Here is a 23,451-nt window from a genome sequence, read left to right as displayed (position 1 = left end):
CCGGCGTTAGATTCTTTTTAAAAGTTAATTTTACATATTGGATTCAGATTAATAAATTAAAATCAATTTTTCTAATTTTAAAATAAATGAAAATCATTTATCTAAAGTGAATAAGAGTATATCTTTTTATAATTAATTTAAAAAATAATTATTAAGATTTAATATTTTTATACTTTATGACATAAATTTATGCATTTTAGTATAATTCTAACAATTATGATTTAATTCTTTATCTATTAAAGTAATAAATAATATGACATGTACTTCGTATTTAAAAATTTTATAATTTCAAATTTTCAATTTTCATAAATTTATCTATAATTTCACAATTACAGTATTTGTTTATAATTTTTAATTAACAATTAAAATCAAAATGTTATAACAAATTTTAAAGATATTATACTTGTATGTTGCAAAATGAATAAAATAAAAATAAAAAAGGAATGTATGAAAAGAATTGTAGGACATGTACTATATGTGTATTATATATGAAATTTTAGTTATGAGAGAGAAATAATGAAACATTAAATATGATAGTAATTATATTAATGACTGTTGAATTTAAAACAAATAATTGTCTAAATTCTATTGATCATTAAAGATGAGATTATTTAATCTCATTTTTACCTTGGGTCAATTAGACAAATCCGGAATAACTGAGATTATTTGTTTTTATTAACTTAAGCTGTTTTATTAGAACAACTCAAGTTGAAACAGAATGTTTAATAATGAGTTTCGGTTACCGTTTTGACCATCCAAAATGAACGTTCATGTTTTTTGAAGAAGGAAATGCAGAACAATGTTGTGAATAGCTTTGGCTGTCATGGTGGAATCGTATCTAGCATAAACTATACTATTTATTTGTCATTGCAAAAATGTGATGCTACTTATGCGAAGCAATTTACATGTTTTTATGGTTCTAGGTCATAAGCCCGACTAAAGTGCCTTCACAATTGGCAAACAAATCTTCTGACTAGCAAAATCGTATTGTAAACTTCTTTTCCTTTATGTTTTTCTTTTTGGGTGGAAGACGGGTTAGTTTGATTATTTTTTCTTTTAGATTTTTGGTTACATATAGATGGGCTGGGTTTCTGAGAGCCTATAAAATTTCTTTCCATGCTATTTACACTTTCTTTTTTCTTTTTTGCACTACCCACCTTTTTTTGTTTTTTGTTTTAATAAAATACCTTTCCTAGAAACTAGTTTTTGTTGTGTAATTCGTACAAATACACAACATAAACTAGTTTCTGTTAGTTTCAAATGTATATTGTAATTTGACTCTCGTGTCAATTAACTACACAATAGAAATTAGTTTTTATCGTGTATTTTAATTGAAATTCAAAGCAGAAACTAATTTCTTTTTTTAAGGAACATAAAATAATTTATATTTTTTTAGTTAATTTATTTTTTGTGTGTTTAACTTTTAATTTTTTAAAATAATTTAATAACTTTTACAAGACACATAACTGTTGTATATGCCCTACAACTCTACCAAATCATGTACGAGATATATCATATAGCACTAGTAAAAATGAACAAAAGGTTAAATAAACAAGTAAAAATGAAAACAAAAAATCTTGTATGCACAATGAAGAGGAGAGATTCACTTATTTCAAGACTAATTTTTTTATAGAATTATTCTTCATCTTTATTATTCATTTTCTTAATATCTAATGATTATATTAAGTAATTAATTTTAACCATTAGATCTCAAGAAAATGAATGGTTAGAATGAAGTTCAGGAGCTCTATTAGAGAGAAGAGAGATAAGATCTTTGATACATAATGAAAGTTGTTCTTGGAGTAGTTATATGATCTTTGATACATAATGAAAACTAATTTTGGCTAAATTAGTGAGAAGAAGGAATAAAAAACTAAAATGAAAAAGAGGAAGAGAACACACCAAAGTAAAAGGATATGAAGAGGAAGACAAGGGGTGAAGTTGAGGAGCTCTATTAGAGAGAAGATAAAAACCTAATGCAAGGGATGAGGAAGAAGAGGAGCATCAAAGGTTTAGGGGTGTGAATTTGGGAGAGACTAGAGGGTAGGAGAGAAAGAGAAGGGATTCGAGGTACAAAGGGACATGGGTAGTATAGGAGTTTAAAAAACACAAGTGGTGTGAAGAGAATAAAGGAGGCTGTCAAATAGTTGGACCCATGAATTAATCCAAGTTTTGATAGTCTATATAAACAGTCAAACAATGCTTTCTTTTGCATTTACATGTACTGTTGTTGTTTTGGGCCTGCTTTGGAGTATTTGCTTCATTATTCGGCTCCTTTCATTAATAGTAATATTCTAGGCTTCAAATTAATGCGTCCCAATAAATAAGATAACTAATTATTCATTTGGAGTCATAAAAAGGCCATCAGAAGCTTGTAAGCATATATTATACACATATCAAAGCACATGGTACTGAATGCACAATTGCACATGGATGGCATATAGAGGAATTTTTGCATTGCTGTTTATTCTGAAAATGGCAAGGAATACAGTTGACAATTTGGTAGCATGAACATGTTCTGTAAGTGGGTGCCACTCTTTTACCCGGAAATTGATGGTGACCAAGTGGACCACAATGGAAGCCAAAAATTCAAAAAACATAAATAAAATTAACTCACTTTTTTTTTCTTCCTTTGAGTGAGAGTATCCTTGCAGGGTTTTTTTTTTTTTTTGTTCCTTTCTCATCCCAAATGGGTCTCTAGGGGTACACAGAATTAATGCCGGAACAACTTCACTTTGGCCACAAGCTAATTGGCTCAGGGACATGTACGAGCTGGTATACACCTTTCAAGCCTACCCATTTATCCTCATATTGTTGCATTATTGGTTTCCTGATTAGGTTGTGCACAGTTTATATCATCCAGAGTCACTTCTTGGAATAATTCGAAAGGGTACCCCTGCCCCTCAACCCTTTCTTTTCACTCAGCTACGTAACATGTTTATGGTTATATTTGCCCACCTTCCATTTCAATTCACATCCCTACCATTGCGTGTGTCTCATAGTTTTCATCAAGTGATTCCTTGTCCAAATATGAGCTCCATCATTTTGCATGTTCCTCATGGATCACATCAAACCAGCATTCACCCACCCAACTCACCACAGCTATTTGCTACTGCAAGTGGCACATATTCAAAGTCTTTTTAGAAAGTTCAAGGGCTCCACGTACGCATTCATTTTGAACGTGAAAAGTGAATGAATGAAATGAATGAATGCCATAAAATACCAAACTATATAACTAGGGTCTACACACACTACACACTTTGAATTATATCTTCGTCCATGATAAAAAAGTGTGCAAGCTACCAACAAAGGTTGGTCTGATAAGAATCCGACTCATTCCAAAAGGATATGAGTTTGATTCTCATTGTTAATGTTAGGGTCTTGTTGGTGGATGATTTGTAAATACCTTTATATGTATTTTTTGAGCCTTGAAGCGTGCTTCGGAACTCAACTTACCTAAACTTTATCCCATAAAAAAAAGGTGTAAGGTACCCAAATGCACCGGTGACTTATCTATTTCATCAAGAAAGTGCTGGCAAAATGGGCCTCTAGGGGAAGTTTTAATTTCTTGACATGATGCTTTTAACTGCAAGTGAAAGTTTCTACTTATACATGGACTAGGACGTGGAAGAGAGAAAAGGAAAGATCGAGATCGAGTTTATATCATCAACGAAACATGTAACATGTAGGGTACTGAAATTTGGCTTTTGCAATCTTGAGCTGGCTAAAGTTTCTGGGATGTCGAAGGTGAGAAGAGAACATTAAAAGGACAAGCAGTGGTCCTAAAACCAAATATAGAGCCAAAACTTATTAGCAACATTTTGCCACTATGTCCAGTGCACATCATTGATTGAGTTATAGTTGGCTCATCTTGGAGAGCAAATAGTTTGAATGGGTCATGTTCCTGCCACAAACGGATCAGGTACTTTCTTTTGCCAAAGGCTCTTCTACTCTGTCCAAGGGTCTCTAGAGTTAAAAGATTGTTTGCTTGTTGTTCCTGGCCAAGGATTCGGGTACATGAGTATTCGACAGAGCAAAGGGAGGGTACCTGCAAAAGGTACTTATCGCTCAAGTGAGGGTTCAACTCAGAGTTATTAATGATATATAGTGAGTAAGTGAGAATAAATCAGTCCTTTACATGGGGGATTACCCCTTTTTATACTAACTTGGCTGGGTCTGGGGTCTATGGACTTGTCACATCATGATTACCAACTGAGTAATACTCTCCCTAATCATGCTTAATTGATTCTAACTTAGTGATTACTCTTAAGCGAATTTAGTAACGATAATCATGACCGAATGATGTTCATTGTTCATACATGCTGAAGGTCGAGATGTATTGTTCGACATATTTGAATATGCGACCTAAGGGTGTGTTCAATTTGAGTATTTCATGTGTTCCTTCGGCCTAACCAAATACTTTATCCAATATAAGTCCATAATTGTAACTTGGGAGGGTACAAAAACAGAGAAATTCATTGAATGTGATAGTAGCACAAATGTGAAAAAAATTAAATTATAGAAGTCATACATGTTGTTTTGTCCAATTCTAATGTTTTAAACAGAACAAGAAAGTCAACAAAATACATGCAGAAACTAAAGAAGTCTACAAGAAACATAAGATTGTGATGTGGCAGACCAAAAATGATGCCTCTAAACGAAATTTTGAAAAGAGAACCGATTGAGCACTTTTTGTTTTGACTAAGCAATTTATCTAAAGACTTGTAGAAACTAAATAACCATCCCATGGGCCATAGTCTCAAAACTTAAGATTTTGGCTGGTGTTTAGGTCAAATTTGAGTCCAACCAGTCCTCAACCTTTACCTTTTCCAGAAATAAAGATTAAAGAAATAAATGAAATTTATTTATAGATATAAATCCAAACAAACATGAAATTAAAGAGAGGAGCTAAACCACACAAAAAGGTGCCTTAGCATAATGCACAAAGTTGTTGACTGCTTTGATTATGCTATATTTTTAAAAGCTATACTCCACTTTAGTCTCAGCACATATTTTTTCTTCAGTCTGGTGAAGCCATCGGTCTGTTCAGAATTTTTTGTACTGGAAATAAAAAGGATAGCATAACCAGAACTAATGGAAGTGAGCATATTAAACATTAGTGTAACATGAACATCAATATTGTTGAACACATTAACCATCATCGTAACACCAATATTGAACAAGTAAAATCATACCCAGAGTCCAGGGTACTGTTAGAAAATTAAAATAAAAGAAAAGAAATAAATAAGAAGAAAATGCAAAGTTTTGAATTAAATAACAAAATAACAATAGTAATATGACTTTAACTAACAGAACATGAATCAACAATGCACTATATCATACAATAGGCACAAAGAAAAATAAATTAGGGGAAGAAATAATTAGTCTGGGTTGAAGCGCGCAAACACTATCCTTAGAGAGAAAACACCCCCATTGCATTGGTAGGAAAATCTGATTGCGCTCCTCTCCCAAGATACGACAATCCATTGGTTTCGATCGTATGCAGCGAAAGGATCCTCAAACCTTCTGAACATCAATGCTCTTGCTCTCAAAAATAAGTTTTTATAAGAGAAGGAAGAAAAAATTTTAGTGAGAAAAAAATCAAATTGTTGTTCTGCTTGTGAGTTCTCTGGAGAGGAGGAAAGAGATATATATAGGCATAGACCCCTTGTGCAACAACAAAAATCTAACCGTTGGAAACCAACTTACAGGTATTAAAACAAACTTAACAAATTGTATTGATCCATTAAAACAAAATCTTAGAAAGATAGAAAATCTAATTTTATGTAACAAATTCTAAAATAAATATTTTATTTTATAAAATAGAATTAATATAAGTAATATATATTTATAAAATTTAAATTATAAAACAATATTTACTAATATTTCCCCACATAATTTAAAATTTTAAATTTTTTTTTTAAAAAAAATAATTTGTATACAAACATAAAGAAAGAGCATGGGATATTGTATTTCAGTATAAGGAACCTTTCGGGTTTAAGCCTTATACCTAGTGTTTATGAACTTCCACATGAGAAAAATGTAATGACTTAATTGTCTTTAACTATACCTCCTTTAACTGGACTTTAGTACACAACCCCCACAATATTAGCGTTCTTTTAGGTTATAATTAGTGGTAGCGCATTACACGGCCTTACGCATGTATCTTGTTTTATGAGTGTCACTTAGAGATTAGCTCATATCTCACAATTACGGCCCTACCAGAACATTCACTAGGTGAATCCTCAAAGAGTGATTTGTGACCTCACCCCTACAATAATTGTCATCGGATTCATTAAGAGATATTTTTTTAACCAAGAATACACATATATAAATACCTCAACCTTAATATTGCCACAATTTATAATACACTTCGTCATAGGAATGAGAAACAGAACAACTCCACAAAATTTTATTTTGGTGTACTTTAGTCAACAAGTAATTTTGTTGTTACTCGTTGAACTTCATTCACGAGATCACCAATCACATGGAGACGAGTGTCCATTATTGTAACTAAATAATGGGCTCTAGCCGCATTCCCCTTGACGACTCAAGTACTTATTGACGTGTCAAGCCTTTTATAAGCGGATCCGCGATATTGTTTTTTGACCTGGCAAAGTCAAGAGAAATGACACCATGAGAAATCAAATTTCTTATAGACTTATGTCTCACTCTTAAGTGTCTTTTTTTTCATTAAAATTTTTGCTAGTAACTTTAGATATAGCAACTTGACTATTACAATGCATTGAAATAGGAGGTATAGGCTTATTCAATAATGACAAATCACATAGCAATAATTTCCGCTTCCATGGTAGAACGTGAAATAATAGTTTGTTTAGCAGATTTTCATGATACTGTACTACCAGTTAAAGTAAAAACATAACCACTTATTGATTTTATTTCATCAGAATCAAAAATCCAATTTTTATTAGTTTTAAAAGACCTCATTTAATCATTAATAGTTTTTTTCCCAAAAAGGTGCATTAATAGACCTCATGGTCTCACCATAAGTTTTAGGATCATCTTCAAGTAGAAAAGAACAAAATTCAAAACCAAAATCATTAACCTTTTTAGATCTTTTACTTCTCTTAGGTTCAAAAATAATATCCTTATTAGCATTACTACAAGATGATAAAGTAGAGCAAGAAGTATTACAAACAAATTTGGACATTTATTTTTCAAAGGAAAAACATTTTTAAAGAAAGTGACATCTCTAGATTTCATAATAGTTTCATTAGAAATTTCAGACACTTCTAAATTAACAGTCAAGAATCTATAAGTAGTACTATACAAAAAATATCCAACAAACTATCAATTGTCTTTAGTCCAATTTTTCTTTTCTTATTAATAAGGATGTTAACTTTTACTAGACATCCCACACTTTAAGATTTCAGATTTGGTTTTCTTTTTCTTCTTAGTTCATAAGGTTTTTTTTTTCAATTTTTTTATAAGGTACTCTATTAAGAATATGACATACAGAATATAAAGTTTCACCTAAGTGTTCATTTTATTGCTTTGTGTGTTGTATTTTTACATGTTTATTTATTTTTTTAGCAAGAAGTTACATATATAGAGACAATCAATCACCAACGTGTAGCAACAAAAACGTTAAAAACAAAAAATAAAAACCAAACAACAAACTTTCTAACTTTAAAGACTTAATGTTTACAAAGGAATTTGACCAAATAAAAGATAGTTTCCTAACACAAGGAATGGAAGTAGTGGGATGCTTTTAGTTTTTGATGGAAACTAATTCTAAAAAAAATTAATCTTTAAAAAATATAATTGATAAAGTAAATATATTTTAATTTTAAATTTCAAATGATAAGAAACTATTTTTCAACAATCTCTCACTAATTTAAAATTTAAGGAAATGAAATAATATAATAAAAACATTTTTAATGAAGCATAATGCATTGTGTTTTCACCCGTAAATTTTTCAGACTTTCTAGAAAAGGACTTAATCATATCTATGGCGAACATTTTGATAAACAAAATGCTACTACAGAAAAGACTATGCAAGAAGAAAGTGAATTTTTCTCTCTGAGACTGTTTAGAAAATTAAAATAAAATAAAATAAATAAATTAGAAGAAAATGCAAAGCCTTGAATCAAATAACAAAATAACAGTAGCAAAATAACTTTAATTGACAGAACATGAATCAACAATGCACTATATCATACAATAAACACAAAGAAAAATAAATTAGGGGAAGAAATAATTAGTTTGGGTTGAAGTGCGCAAACGTTATCCTTAGAAAGAAAACGTCCCCACTACACTGATATGAAAATCTGATTGCGCTTCTCTCCCAAGACAGGACAACCCGTTGATTCCGATCGTGTATAGCGAAAGGATCCCCAAATCTTCTGAACACTAATGTTCTTGCTCTCAAAAATAAATTTTTATAAGAGAAGAAATAAAAAAATTTAGGGAGAAAGAAATCAAATTGTTGTTCTGCTTGTGTGTTTTCTAGAGAGGAGGAAAGAGATATATATAGGCATAGACCCCTTGTACAACAACAAAAATCTGACTGTTGAAAACCAACTTACAAGTATAAAAACAAACGTAACAAATCGCATTAACCCATTAAAACAAAATCTTAGAAAGATAAAAAAATCTAATTTTACGTAATAGATTCTAAAATAAATATTTTATTTTATAAAATAGAATTAATATAAGTAATATGTATTTATAAATTTTAAATTATAAAACAATATTTACTAACACTTGCTAAAGCATACTCATGATTCTTCAATCGATGCCCTTCATCCACAATCAAGTAGTGCCAATGGATTTTCTTGAGAAATGCTTTATCTCTGATTATAAGATCATAATGTGTTATTAGAACATTAAATTTCCCATCCACTAACAATTCTTCCTTCATTGTTTTCCTCTCATCCAACCGTCCATCATAAAGAATGGTGGTGATGTTGAATTTGAAAGAACTAAGATGAATAATATGTGAAGAACTAAGAAAATGCACAATTGATTGTTGAAAAATTTGGTTGGGATGTTGTCGAAGGAGAATATGATGCTGGAAGAGTCAAAGGATTATCGTCTGAGAAAAGATGCATAAGGTCTCGAGTCTCCTCAATTCTAGGGTTTCCGTAAGAGAAATTGAAAAGAAAGGTGGAGAAGGAGGACGATGAGGATTGGCTAGCTTCCTCGTCAGAGCCAGTCACTGATGTGCTTAAAGTTGAAGTCCAGATCCCATGACAACGATGGGCACGAGAACAATGATGATAGGCAGCGACGACGACAACGACACCACCGACTAAAAAAGGGTCGCGAAAGTGAGAGTGTAAGCGGTGAGAATGAGGAGGATCATGAGAGTGAGAGTGGTGAAAGTGAGCAACTAGCGTCACGAGAGTGAAAGTGAGAATGACAACAGTCTGATGTAGAGATATTGAGATTTTAATATGAGAAGAAGACAACATAGGTTTTTATAAAACTGATATTGTTTGATTGATCATTAACATCAATTTTTTATGAAAACCGATGATAATATAGATATATAATATCATTTAAAAAAAATATTAATAATTGATCAAACAAGATCAGTTTTATACAAACTGATGTTAATATTGACACATAATATCAATTTTTTAAAAATTAATGCTAACAAATTTAACTTATTTATAATTATATATCATCATATTTTTTTAACATCTATTTTTATAAGATTAATGTTAAAATAACAACCTTAAAAACATATTTTCTATTTGTGTGAAGCAATTAGAGTATCAATATTACATAGATTCACGCTCTTAGGTACAACTATATTAAAATTTGGTAAAGATTACAACAAATGTTTTTTTAATATAGAAAAATATATAAAATAATATTATTAAGATAAAACGTTTATAATTATACCAAAAAGGTTTACAATCAAAATAAAATTTAAAATGAATGGGATGAAAAGGAAAAATAATAAAAATCAAAATATTTATAAATAATTTAAAAGTATTTAAAATGGATTTTATCAAAAAAATTATGATGTGTTATTTTTTAAATGGTGATATATTAAAAAAGTAAAAATTTTAAAAAGCAAATTTTAGTTCAATATTTGAAATATTAAGAATTGTGTTTTAAACGAATTGCAAATGCTTCATAAGTTTTAGAAGTAGCAATCTGCTATGGTGAATTTCAACTTGCACTCAGAAAAATGAGAGTTTTGGGAAAGCACACGAGCAACACTGGGACACAACAGCTAGCCACATGGCGTACACAAAGGCTGAAGACCCTTTTGTCCTCTATGAGTACGGACATCAACTGTAGCACTGCGCCGAATAATTAAATAATTCTAATATTATTTATGAGTAAAACTTTACGGGTTAATATTTGTATTAGTAATACTGTTCTGATTCACAGGCTCAATGTTCTCCACTTTTATACTTTAGCAATGTTAATTTTTAACAAAGTTATCATCATAATTGCTTAATAATGTTGGAGAGAAACAAAAATTGTTGAAAAGCAAAGAAATTTTTTTCAAAACACAACAAAATTATTTCATCCTTTTTCCTTGCTAGTTCGGTTATAGAAAACTACATTTCCAACATTTAACATTTTTTTTTTGGTTTATACTTTTCTCTCACCTGGGCCCTACTGACGTTATCAGGTCCATTTAGATCTTTATGGGCCTTGGACCTGTCCCAATCAGGTCCATTGGAAAAGCCCACTGGCCACCTCATGCACTCATGTTTCCTTTTTTCCTCAATATAAACACCTCTTCATTTCTTCCATTCCCTCCTATCTTACCATAACAAAAAGTTCCCTCTCTCTCCCTTTCAGTCTCTCACTTTTTTCTGTGCTTCTCTTTCTCTTTCTCCTTTCACCCTCTTAAAATAATAGAGTAGGGAGAAAAAAAGGTCTCAAAGATGAGACCAAAAGACGGGTTTTTTTATAAAGGTAATATACTAATACTAGTGTACAAGTGTGTGTGTTGAACTTGTAAAATAAAATTTGCATCATATAGAGTCATATATAGCTTGCGCTGCGCAGTTATTTTGAACCTTTTTTTAATATGTGTAATTCATATATGTGTTTGTACTAGCTTATGCTATAAGATAATTATTCTGTGTGACTGACTGAACTATTTACTTTATGGTAACGAAGATATTCTCTTGTATTATTTTAATTGTTTTCATGTTCACCTTTTCTATCCTCCCCTACTTTTTCATCTAATCTAAAGCTGGCTCCTGCTTCTGCTTCTGCCATTCTTCTTCATTATTCTCTGCACTAATTTAAGAGCATGATACACGATGCAGGTCCCTATAAGGGAGGGTTTCTCATGCATGTGACTAGCAGCAACAACTGCAAGGTGACCATGACCATGGTCAACCCTTTGAGGAGAATTGGGAGGTGTGACCAAAATGAATCCATTAGTGGCTCTGAAATTGGAGCTGACAATTCTCCTGCTGGAGCAGCTTCATTCTAATCTGGTGCTATCCTATCTGAGCTTTTTACTTCTACCCTTTCTTCATCTAATTTCTACCACACTTTCTTTGTTTTTCCCCTGGAGTCTTCTTGACCTTGTAAGACCTTTTCTTGACCTTGTAAGACCTCACACCCTATCCCTTCTCTTTATTTTTGCTTTTGGGGAAGACCCTATATCACTATCCACTGATGTAGAGTTTGATCTCCTACTTTCCCCGTTACCACCCAACTCATACTTTCCTTCCTTGTCTATCCCTCCTGAGCTGTTCCAGTTTAATTTGGCCTATCATCATGCAACAATTTAATGTAATATTATGCCACACTATGTTATCATATATATGGTATGGCTTCAAAGAAACTAATTCAGGACCTTATCTTAATACCTTGACCTTAGAACCTCTCTCAATGGGGCTTGTTCAAATGTGCAAGCAATTTGGAGACCATGGCTTCCAAGAGAGTACAACAATTGGGGTATATTATTTTATTTTATTGTTTTTTTTATATATATATATTTTTATCTTGGTGAGAAATCAAAGTAGTTCGTGCAGCAGCATGGCCCTTAAGGTATGTATGGTTAGTTGTAAAGAGTGGCCATAGTTAATAAATCAATGTTGCTAGTATTCAGAGGAAATTCAAAATCCAACCTATATGATATTTCTGTTAAGGCAATCAATTTCGCTTGTATCATTGTGTGCAGAATATTTATGCTGTGTTGCAGAACATCTGTTTCGTTGTTTTATATGATGTTTGGCTGAGAAAGTGTGCAACAACTGCATACATATTCTTTTAGATCTAAGCAAGAGTTTCCCTCGTGATTGCTCCAATGTACAAATATCCACTGTATTATTGGAGTTATCTCTTTTCTCTCTCTCTCTCTCTGAAAATTCAGAAGCTTAATTTGTGCCCATTTCATTTCTTTTTCTTTGATAATTTCTTTATTTAAAAAAGCTGAAAATAATATCCAAGCTCAGCTAGCCTCATCATATCATATAGTAGTATTAAACAAACAATAAAAGTTGGTTGCTGTTTATAGTTTTTTTTTACCTCCCCCAACATAATCATAGAGCTTCACCCCAAAAGGAGAATTGAATTAGTAAATGCTCAAAGAAGCAAACAAAAACCCAGAATGAAAGTAGAGAGAGAAACAGAGAGAGATAGTTCCCTGATCTTTCCCTATCTTGTTGATTTGTTTTCTTCTTTTATGCAAGACAAGTAAGATAAAATGTCATGAGCAATCTCAATTTGGCACTACATGTGTCCTAGGCTGCTAGAGCCCCATCTCTCCATCCAATGCATAGGACTCAAAGGCATTAAATTCACTCTGTCCAATTCAACAATATTACTAATTAGAATGACCATTCTCTTGCTCATTAGCACTGGTCCTATCTTTCTCTTTTTATTTTATTTTATTTTTTTACTGAAAGTTTTTTTTCTTTTTTTTTTATTTGTAAATGTTAGTAGAGGAAATCAAATTCGTAACTTTTTTTTCCTTTTCCCTTAATCATTTAATTTACCTTATATTTCCTACTGTAAGTTGAATTGCAAACATCATGTTCAATTTAATTAATTATCTACCCCACATAACAAAATGTGAATGTGTGATATGATAACTTTCCAACCAAGTGAGGTGGCTGCATTTTTTATGTTCAAAACACTATTTTTCCTATCCCTCTCTTTATTTGGAAGGGTGCTTCAGCCATTCCTATCACATAGAAGGACAAGGACAAGCAATTTGGGATAGAATACAACCTGAGCTCATAAGGAATATTACACCCTCAATGTTTTTTTACGGGGCTGCCACAGACACCTACCAGCCTCAAATAGTGAAGAATAATAGATTGGAAATTACTTCCTTCTCCTTCAATTCATTTTGTACATAGGAAAATATCAAATATGTCAAGATCAATGTTTTTTTAAAAAATAATAAATAGGGGTGGGGTGGAATTGATGTGTTTTTAACCATATATCAATTTCAGCTGCCTAACATATTGTTTCCATCAATCATGGCACGTGGTAGCCCAACCTATTAAAATGACTAGCGTAGACAGAGATTTTTTTTTGTCTCTGTATACATACTGTATGCAGTATATTCCAAAATGGATGCATAAAATTTAGTGTATGGACACGCATTGTGTGGTGGTTATGCTTATGCAAGTCTGGGGAAAGAAAGAGAAATTGTCACACATCAACTACGGATAGCTTTTGGCTAGAAATTTATTAAGATTAAAATATATATTTTTTATAAATATTAAAATATTTAAAATTCATTCTTGTGAAATTTTAAAATGTAAATGTGTGATATATGTGTGATATATTGATTCAACGAATCAACACGTCAAATTTTAACACATGATAAGGATTTGACATTGATACATAGGATCGAATCTCTTAAATTTAATTTTGAGTCAAAATATCGCAAAAAAAATACTCAAAATTTTATAAAAACAAATTACAAATAAAGCAATATTTATAAGGAAAAAAAACATATTTTAATCATTTATTACTTAAATTGCATACCTTAGACTTTAAATTGCAGTTCACATTCTATCGTAATATATTGCGGTTTTTACTTTTAAGATGTCTTTTGCTCTAAAACAGAAAACTTTTTAAGGTTGTTAAAACTTACCATTGTATCACAACTGTATTTATCCATAATTTTCTTATACAATTTTGTTAGTTACAATATTAGGGGACAAACTATGTTATCTACGGACAGTATAAAACAAACATAGTTATCTAATCACAACTATATATATAATAAGTTTATTAATTTTTAAAATAATTAAATAATAATTTATAATAAAATGACTGTGTAAAATTTTCACGGTCAATACATAATCGTTAAATTCACTTTTTATATTATCATTTAATTACATATTATGATAATTTATGTGTTTTTATAAAACCTGAGATGATTTTTTACTGACCATGTGAAAACCTTTAGAATCATCATGCACGAAACTAAACCCAATTCCTATATATTCAGCAAAATAAATGTAAAATCTTCATTCAATCCGTAATATGTAGCGCATAGAATGAATGAAAAGTTTGACTCCGATTATATGGAACTGTCAAAGGTAATTATATGATGAAGGTAAACAAGCCACTAAAGGTAGGTGACTTCTTGCACAAAATGATGATGTCTATGAATGGACATTGAAAAGTTAAATGCCTTTCCCGAGGGTATGAGTTAGTAACTATTTACCCCCACCCCACTTATGGTCCCCTTTTCTTTCCTCTGTTTGTAGTTTGTGGCAATGAGAGAGTGACAACATAAAGGCTGAGCTTGAATTAAGTTACAGTCACGATATACAATTAACGTATTACTTTTGAGGCCATTTGGTATTAGGTACTACCAGCATTGGCCCCATCTTGGTCAAGCCTTTTTCCACCTTTAGGTTACATGCGAACATGGCTCTTTCATTAGGTTTTACTTTTTGATCAATATCATTCCATTCAAGACCTTTGGAAAGTAAGGGAATGACATCTCAATAATGCTTTGATGGAAAAACAGAAATAAATAAATAAACAAATCAATGCTGCTTTTCCACCAAGTAAGAGGGTATGATCAGAGGGAAAATACCAAATTTAACATAAATAAAGAATTTTTTGTTGTGCAATTAGTAGGGCTACAAAACTTATTTATTACATTTGTAGCACGGCAAGGAGGCCATAGAATTTTACTTTTTGCTGAAAAATTAAATGACATTGTAAAGGGATTTTTTTATTAGTGTTTTTAACACACATATATATATATATAGACTTTATTATCAAAACCTCATTGGGTTTAAGTTAGTCCTTTAAACACGATTGTCTATACTCTTAAGATCAAAGTATGAGTAGGTTTGAAAAAGGATCCTAGAATTTGTAAGATTGTGTCACGAATGTGGGAGACTCTATATTTGTACCTAGGGATATGAGGTCATTTCCATGTTATTGTTGTTTTTGTTAGAGAAATTTTTAAGGTTGTACTATTAAAGAATAAAATAAAATGGATCTGAATATAATAAGATGGAGTGAAATAAAAATATTTTTCCATCATTTAGATATTTTATAATTGAACAAAATAAAGATTTCATTATGCCTTCATATCCTCACACCTCCAATAAAATTGCTTGCTTAAGTCTTTTAACTCCAACCAAACACCACAAAGATCATACCTTTATGAATCAAGCATCAAGCTTTTGAAATAAAAATGAAGAGAAAGAAAAGGACATCACATATATATACCTATTAGAAGGAGGAGAGGGAGATAAAAAAATGTTCATCTAGACATGACAATAAAAATTTGAACTCACGAGTGTTCAATTCTGCCCCCAACTTTGACCTTGAGTGAGGTTTGAGTTTTCCCTTACTTAGAAAGAAGCGTTAGGTTTGGGGAGTATGTAAACTCCACCCTCATACCCACCTTGAGGTTAGAAGAGGGGGTTTGGGAAAATAAAGAAAATTTTAGATAACAAATATTCTTAGAGTTAGAGGTTACTCAACCACGAGAAGCTAAAACAAATTTGTGGTGTATTATCATATGATTTTTTATAAAAATATATTTAATTTGTTATTCTTTTCAAGTTTTATTTATTTTTTAATTATAAAAAATTTATCTCCCACACATTTTTTTCCCATGCATCATGCACTAGTAAGGGATTAAGGGGTGAATATACGCGAGTAGAGTGAACGGTAAAAAGGAAAGAAAATTTTAAAAAAGAAAATGATGGGGGGAGGGGGTTGGAAAAAAAGGGATTGCAGAAAAGAAGCCCCGGTAATAATATAAATGGGCCTTCTCTTAATTTCTTAGTGACTTGGGAGCAAGGACATTAATAGTTTCTTTATATATATATATATATATACATAGCAAGGACATTAATAGTGTCATAGAAATTGTACAAAAGAAAAATGCATCTTATCCTAGCTAGTATATTATGTAGTTTTTTCAATATATTTCTTTGAACGTATTTATTACTTAAAAAGCATTTTTCCTCTAAAAGATTCGAACAAACGGACCTTAATCTTATCTTAACCAAATGTGATGATAAAATCGTATATGACTAAAAAGAGAAAACGTTTATCCGCCTTTAAAATTTCATCTTCGTTACTGCTATTGCTGCTCAATTTCGACCATGAGCGGCCTTGAGCTTGAATTCTCACCGACAAAAAGCTTGACCAAACAGATTGGTACCTTGCAACAATGGTAACAGTATATATATATATATATATATATATAAATAATTATGTGAGATTCACTAAGGCTATGTTTGTCTAAACAAACTTAAAGCTAAAAGTTAGAAGCCAAAAGTTTGTAGTTGAAAACTTTTAAATTATTTTTTATTAAATTATAAGTGTTAGATAAATTATCTATTAAAATAAATAAAAGATGTAAAATAACAAAAATAAATATATTTATATGATATTTTTATATAAATCTTAATTTTATTTACATCAAATACAACTTTAAATCTTAGTATTTATTTACATCATATTAAAACAATTATTATTCTTGATTTATGATATGACAACATATTAAATTTCATATAGGGTATAATAATAAAAAATATTTACATTATAAATAAATGAAACATCCTTTTTAAAGGACTTAAGGTTACAAATGCCAATCAGCAGTTTCAAATCTTATTGTTTTTATAGTTTTACAATAGTAGCCTATAATCATTGATAAAGAATTTGTTTTTAGATTGTTAGAATGTAAAATAAAAGAATGTTGTGCTGTGGCAATGATTATTGTTTTGAAAAGGAGCTTGATGACCTACGATTGCAACACAATATTAGTTTGTTTTTTCAAGTTTTACATAGTAGTGTCCTTGGACATGCACTCGAAGCCAAAAAGTATGTTAGAGTTTCACAGTGTCAAAAAGAACAAGTATTAGAGTAAAAGAAAAAAGAAAGAAAATGAATATACCAAAAAAATTGATAGAAATAAAGAATATTTGTTTGTGTATCTTAAAGTTCCAGTGGACAATCCCTTTGTTCATAAGGTTGTCTTATTAGTAAAGGTTAATAATAAATAATCTATAATTATCAAATCAATATAAATGAAAAATTCATAAAGTTAATTTATTTTATATGTAATCATTTATAATCATTAAAATAAAAATAATTCATTAAAAAAAATACAAAAATGATATTCAAAGATTTTAGTTAAAATGACAAGAATACAATTGTCTCCACATTAAAGGTGAAACGAAATATTTGTCTAAAAAGAAAAAAAAAACATTATTTTTAAAATAAATACTATATAAAGAGAATAAAATACTTTATAAAAAAAAAGTTCACCTGAATATAATTATCTCTATAACTAGACTATAAGTAAAAATAATTATTTTAATATTGAAATATTTAGGTCAGCATGATATTGTTGTAGAGAACTAATTTTTGTCGATGATTTTGGTTGATCATTTTTAATGAAATCTCTTTTTTCAATCACATTTTTTTTCATCTGCTTGAATTCGAAACTTTGATTAAAAAAAAATTCTTTCAAAAGAAAAGAGTGTAATTGTTATCTCTATTTGAGAAAATTTCTAAGTTATGGGAAATTGAGTTCATTTTTTATGAGGATATTTTGACGAGGAAGTGTGCATATGAAGAAAAATGTTTTGATATTGTCTTACACATTCAAAAAATTTTATTTCAACCAAGATGATTTTGATAAAAGTACTATACATATGGAAGAATGAAATGTTCAAACAATAAGTTTGAATTCTAATTCAAGTTAGAAGTTAGACTACTGAGCAAAAAAGGATTGCCCATAAACAGGAGACGTTGTTATATTTAAGTCATTAGAAACCTGTTATACATGTGTCGAAAAATTATAATTCAACTCTTAATAGAAGAAGTTTATAAATCAAGACCTCCAACAATCATTTTAATTCGTTGGATTGAATCACTACCACTTAAATTCTCATATATCATTAATGATGCTCACTTGAAAATGATTCTTAGTTTGAAGGTCATAGTACATGTATTCATCTCACTTTTAATAAATTTATGTTTTATTTACTTTATGCATCTTTCTAAACTTTTTACTCTTTTCAATCTCCATTTTTTCTTTAAACTCTATTTTTATCCAATTTTCTTTGCTTAATTATAATTGAATTCATTATATATTGCACGATTAGAACTACTATCCAAAAAAGACTACTATCGAAAATCCTTACTCTATAAACCACTCTTACACAAAACAACTATTAGTATTAATGGATATTGCTATAGAAATTACTATCATTATCTTTGCAAATTATTAAGCAATTTTCTTAAGTTAAAAACTACAATTACTTGTTCGACACGAAAAAGAACTTACAATCAACAATGAATTTTATGTTTCACACTTAAATATTTATTTATTAATAGAATTACTAGTAAAGATTAATATCTTAAGAATATAAATTATTTTTGAAAGACCATTTACAATTGTCAAAGTTAATAATTTTATAATTAACACTCATATTTATGAAGGGATATGAATATAATTTACTCATGTAAAAAAAAGAATATAATTTACTCTTTCTATTATTACAACTTTATTCAATATTATTATTTAATAAGATTTTTAGACAATATTTTATTAATGCATTTTTATGAATACTGAAACAATAAATAATAATTTTGTAACATCAACTAATTTTGATTTCGACAATTTTTTTATAAAATAAATAGTTACTATTATTTTTATAATTATTTTTTAAATGTAAAAATGATTGTTTATAATTAGAGAAAATTAGAAATTATATATAATTTAAAACTAAATTTTTACTTTCAAGGTTCAATTCTAGTCATAAATCATAACTCTCTTTGTTTTGAGAGATGAAAATAATTTGAGAAAATGAAAATAATAAAGGTTGTTAGTTATATATGATATAAGTAAGAAATAATTTCAAAATTGATAGGATCCACTTGTTCTATTTTTTTTTTATTTATCTATTCCTACTATTATTTCTATCTCTCTCATGTCTCGCTCTTTTCTATTTCTATTAAATATAAAACATATACTTTTCACTTTATTTCTCATCTGCGTGTACTTTTTTTTTTCTATTCTCTTTTCCCCCTTTATATGAAGCACAACCTAAATGTTATCCAAATCAACATAAGGATGAATAATTTTTTTTTAATAAGTACTTTTTAAATAAATATCTTTTTCATAAGAATTTTCTTATTAAAAAGTAAAAAATATTTTTTAAATACTAACACTCGAAGCAAACACATTAAAAAAACATAAAATAATTTATTTTTTAACAAATAAATTTAAACATAGCTGACGGATGGATCCTTTTTTCATTCAAAACTTTCGTTTTCTTCCGAATTTTCCTTCTCTTGCACTGCAAGTTTCTTTTTTCCTTTTAATTTTTTTAAAGTTTTGGTGTAATTTCTATCATACCCTTCAATTGCTTAAAAATGTTTCATAAATTTCTCTGATACACTCTATAATTATTTGATCCAACGGCTGATATTTGATAAGAAAAGTGGATCCCTTCCCCAGCGTCGGATCTGAACCAAAAAAGAAACTCTCGAAATCAAGCGTAGCCTAACAATTCACCAATTTGAAGGAGAAATAGCATCGTCTTTCTCCGCTCTTTGATTGCACCGTCGTAACCCTTCAAACCGGTAAGTGATTTCCCTCGCATCGTTTCGCGTTCCTTTCTTTCTCGCATGCTCTCTTATTATTTCCTCTAAGATTTATTCTTGTGCCGCTGAAATCAATTCTCGATAGGATTATATATGTATTGGCCTGTTAATTTCCGATAGTAGCATGTATATTTCCATTAATTCGAACATAACCATTGCACTTTTTTTGTGTGTGTCAAATGCACTGCAGACATGTGATTGATGTGTGAATTTTGAGGTGGTTGTGTTCCGTTTGATGAAAATGAGCGTTATCCGAGTTTCTCCATGTCTTCCTGGGGTTTATGCCTCCCCAATTACATCGTCTCAGTTACGCCGCCGCGATTTTAACTCAAGACCGCGTTCATTGCCGATGATGGGGTTTGACCCTCTCTCTGTGGCTTCCCTGAGCCTCAGAGCCGAACCTTCGCCTCGCTTGCAATGCCAGCCTGCCCTTAAATCACGGCGACCTCTCCTCGTTTGTTTTGCCGCCAGTGGACAAGGAATGATGGAAAATAACAGGGTAATCATACATGATGATACACCTTTGTTTGTGTTGCACTGTCGCATTTCGCTTTTTTGTAAGTGTTTGCTTTAGATGCTCGAGAAAAGTTTTTGATAGGTTTAATTACTCATTTGGTATCTGTCATCCTTGCACGATCTTTACATTTTAATCGGTTTTAATTCCTGTTATTTTGTAAGCCAGAGACTAAAACAGATTAAAAAGAATACGTGTGAAGACTAAAATGATTAATTTTTAGGTGTAGAGACTAAAATGTAAGGATTGTGTAGATATAGGAATTAAATGAGTACTTGAACCCTTTTTGATATTTGCTTACTGAGGTTATTAATTATTAAATATGTTGCTCCATGTGAGAATATTTTTATTGTTATTGTCACTACCGTTGTTATGTTGAGAAGCATTGAGATCATTTGGTAGAGATGTGGGGTTAATTTATTTTTATGAGGCAAAATTTTCACCAAAACCCTTACTTTAAATGACTCTCAAGTTTTCATCCAACTGTGAATCTTTGCTTCTAAGGGATGTGAGTTGAGGAATTAGAGTTGCTTAGACGCTCTTGATATATATTTGTGGTTTTGTATTTTGGATTTGAGTTGTTCTTCAGTTACTATGTACTAGTAACATAATTAGGATTTCCAAAGCAAATCTCTTCAGGAAGCTATGGGACAATGGAAGGGACAGTCAATAGAGGATATATTGCGACAGCAAATGGAAAAGGGCGGGAGTGGGGGCAAGCCTCCGGGAGGACGAGGTGGTGGTGGTGGTAGTGACAGCAGCTCTGGTGGATCAGATGGGATGTCAAATGAAACTCTTCAAGTTGTTTTAGCATCAGTTTCCTTTATATTAATGGTAAACTCTCTCTCTCTCTCTCTCTACATGAATTGTGTGTATGCACAAGTCCTTCCAAGTCCACTTATTAGTCTTAAGATTTCTTTATTTACTGTGAAAAATGAAGTTAAAGCTTGAAGTGATGTTGCTAAGCTAACAATGGTAGTTAATATACTTAATGGAAGATGACTGTAAATATAACTTGCATTGGAATAAACAACTGGTACCAAGAAATACTTTCTGAAGTACTTATAATGCATGAGGTGGTTGAGCTTGAATATATTCATATGCAAAATTTGTGATGATATTTGATTACCTTAGACAATTTTTTTGTATTAAGAAGGTTGATAGGATGCATGCACCACGTCTAATTTAATAACATCACATTTTTCTTTTCCAGTATATTTTTGTTATCAATGGCTTAGAACTTCTAAAGCTATTTAAGGACTGCATCAAGTTTGTGTCTGGTAGAGGCCAGAGTGTTCGATTGAAGCGAGCAGTATACAAATGGGTACGAATTTTCAAGAATATCATTGAGAAGATGGAAGCTGCCAGGAATGGGTTGGAGAAAGCCTCCACTTGTTTGTTGGACCGTGATTTCTTTCGAGGTGTCTTTCAGTGTAACATGAAATCAAATCCAGAATAGTTTTTCTGTATGTACCTATTCATATAAATTATGATTTCCTTCTTTAGGACAAAAAGTACATTCCAATATCATTTATTTTTTTGGTATACATTCAATATCATTCTTCGGTCGCGCTGAAATTTCACCATTTGAGAATAACAGGTTAAATTAAATCATTGCAGTTTTTGCACATATTCTGTTCATCTAGAGAATTCACTTTGGAAACTCCTAATGTTTGGTGTTAACTCGCGAATTTAGTGAGTTCTGCATTGTGTGACCATGGTTGGTCGTGCTTTTTTATTCTGTGTCCTCTTTAATTGTTCTTGCCTTTATCAGAGGGGGTGAGTATATCACCATAGCTAAATTTGCAAGAATGATCTAGAAACACCATTATACCAGGCGGCTCGTGAACTCCTCATGGTTCATAAGCGACTCCTCACTAGTGGTTTGTATGGGTTAAGAAATCGTTTAGTTAGTTCTGTCACTAAGGATCTTGTTAGTTCTGTAACTAAGGATTGATCGGCAGTTGCTTCCTGCATCTAATCCGGAATGTAGGATTAATTTTTCTAGAATGTAAAAAGTTACATTCCGGAAAGATTAACCCGGAATATAAGTGCAGGAAGCAAGGCATGACCTTCCCATTGGACAGTCCATACTCCATAGTCTTCTGTCAAACAATTTACAGTTAGACTCTAAGCGCCCAGTTCTAAAAAGTGTTGGCGATTAGATTAGATGGTTGGGTAATCCATATGTGAAGATCATGTGCAAGTCTAGTTGCCAATTGCTAACTCGATGAATAGGTGCATGCTTTCTGTTGCATTTTTTGGAAATATGTTTTAATCCAAATTTCTTCCAACAAATTAGCTTTTGAGTATAAATTGTTAAGTTTAAAACAAGGTTTGTGTTTAGTGGAAGAGACTAGTTTCTCATAATGTGAAGAACCAATGTTTGAATTCTCAAGAAAAGAAATATTCACATTTAGTATCCATGTTTTGAATAAAAAATTATCTTTGAGTGAAGATATATCTTGAAAACAAGTAAATATTCTAAATACATATACTAGCCCTAAAATATAAAAGCCATTCTTTGATATATTTGAGGTAATTATGCTTTGTTTGTTTGTATTATTTATTTTTTGGTGAAGTTAGCGATTATTTCCCAAATATTTTGTGCTAACTACATCCCAGTTAACTCTTATTTTTCATGAATATCATTTAGCTGAGGTAGTATTTGTGGACGGAGATGTGGGCTGCCTGTGAGACCAACTGAGATGGATTTAGATCTCATGATCAAAAGCAGAACTGTTGGTTCAGAATTTTAAGATAATCTGTATTTTACAAAAATGAATCAAGACGCATAAGAACCATTAAAACACTTAACTGATATAACATATTTGCTACTACTAAATAAATAATATAATATTATAACATCG

General features: G+C 30.7%; 1 protein-coding gene and 1 long non-coding RNA gene across 2 annotated transcripts; both read left to right on the top strand.

The window, feature by feature from the left end:
• Positions 1 to 10,746: 10,746 nt before the first annotated feature.
• Positions 10,747 to 12,304, top strand: LOC100788533 (uncharacterized). The gene is made up of 2 exons (XR_418344.4): positions 10,747 to 10,908; positions 11,268 to 12,304. It is a non-coding gene; the product is annotated as an uncharacterized lncRNA (long non-coding RNA).
• Positions 12,305 to 19,893: 7,589 nt separating this feature from the next.
• On the top strand, positions 19,894 to 22,195 carry LOC100500401 (uncharacterized). The gene is made up of 4 exons (NM_001250548.3): positions 19,894 to 20,046; positions 20,258 to 20,566; positions 21,221 to 21,415; positions 21,795 to 22,195. The coding sequence occupies exons 2-4, from the start codon at positions 20,303 to 20,305 to the stop codon at positions 22,038 to 22,040; spliced, it is 705 nt and encodes a 234-aa protein (NP_001237477.2). The 5' UTR covers positions 19,894 to 20,046; positions 20,258 to 20,302; the 3' UTR covers positions 22,041 to 22,195.
• Positions 22,196 to 23,451: the final 1,256 nt, after the last annotated feature.

The sequence above is a fragment of the Glycine max genome, chromosome 15, assembly GCF_000004515.6.
Source record: "Glycine max cultivar Williams 82 chromosome 15, Glycine_max_v4.0, whole genome shotgun sequence".
Classification (NCBI taxonomy): domain Eukaryota; kingdom Viridiplantae; phylum Streptophyta; class Magnoliopsida; order Fabales; family Fabaceae; genus Glycine; species Glycine max.
This window is presented reverse-complemented; position numbering and strand designations above follow the sequence as displayed.

What these genes read in the sequence shown, in the direction of transcription:
- LOC100500401 (NM_001250548.3), top strand. Translation starts at nt 20,303, where the DNA reads ATGAAAATGAGCGTTATCCGAGTTTCTCCATGTCTTCCTGGGGTTTAT. An exon ending in GAATGATGGAAAATAACAGG is followed by an intron (nt 20,567 to 21,220) that starts GTAATCATACAT and finishes AAATCTCTTCAG; the next exon opens with GAAGCTATGGGACAATGGAA. An exon ending in CAGTTTCCTTTATATTAATG is followed by an intron (nt 21,416 to 21,794) that starts GTAAACTCTCTC and finishes TTTCTTTTCCAG; the next exon opens with TATATTTTTGTTATCAATGG.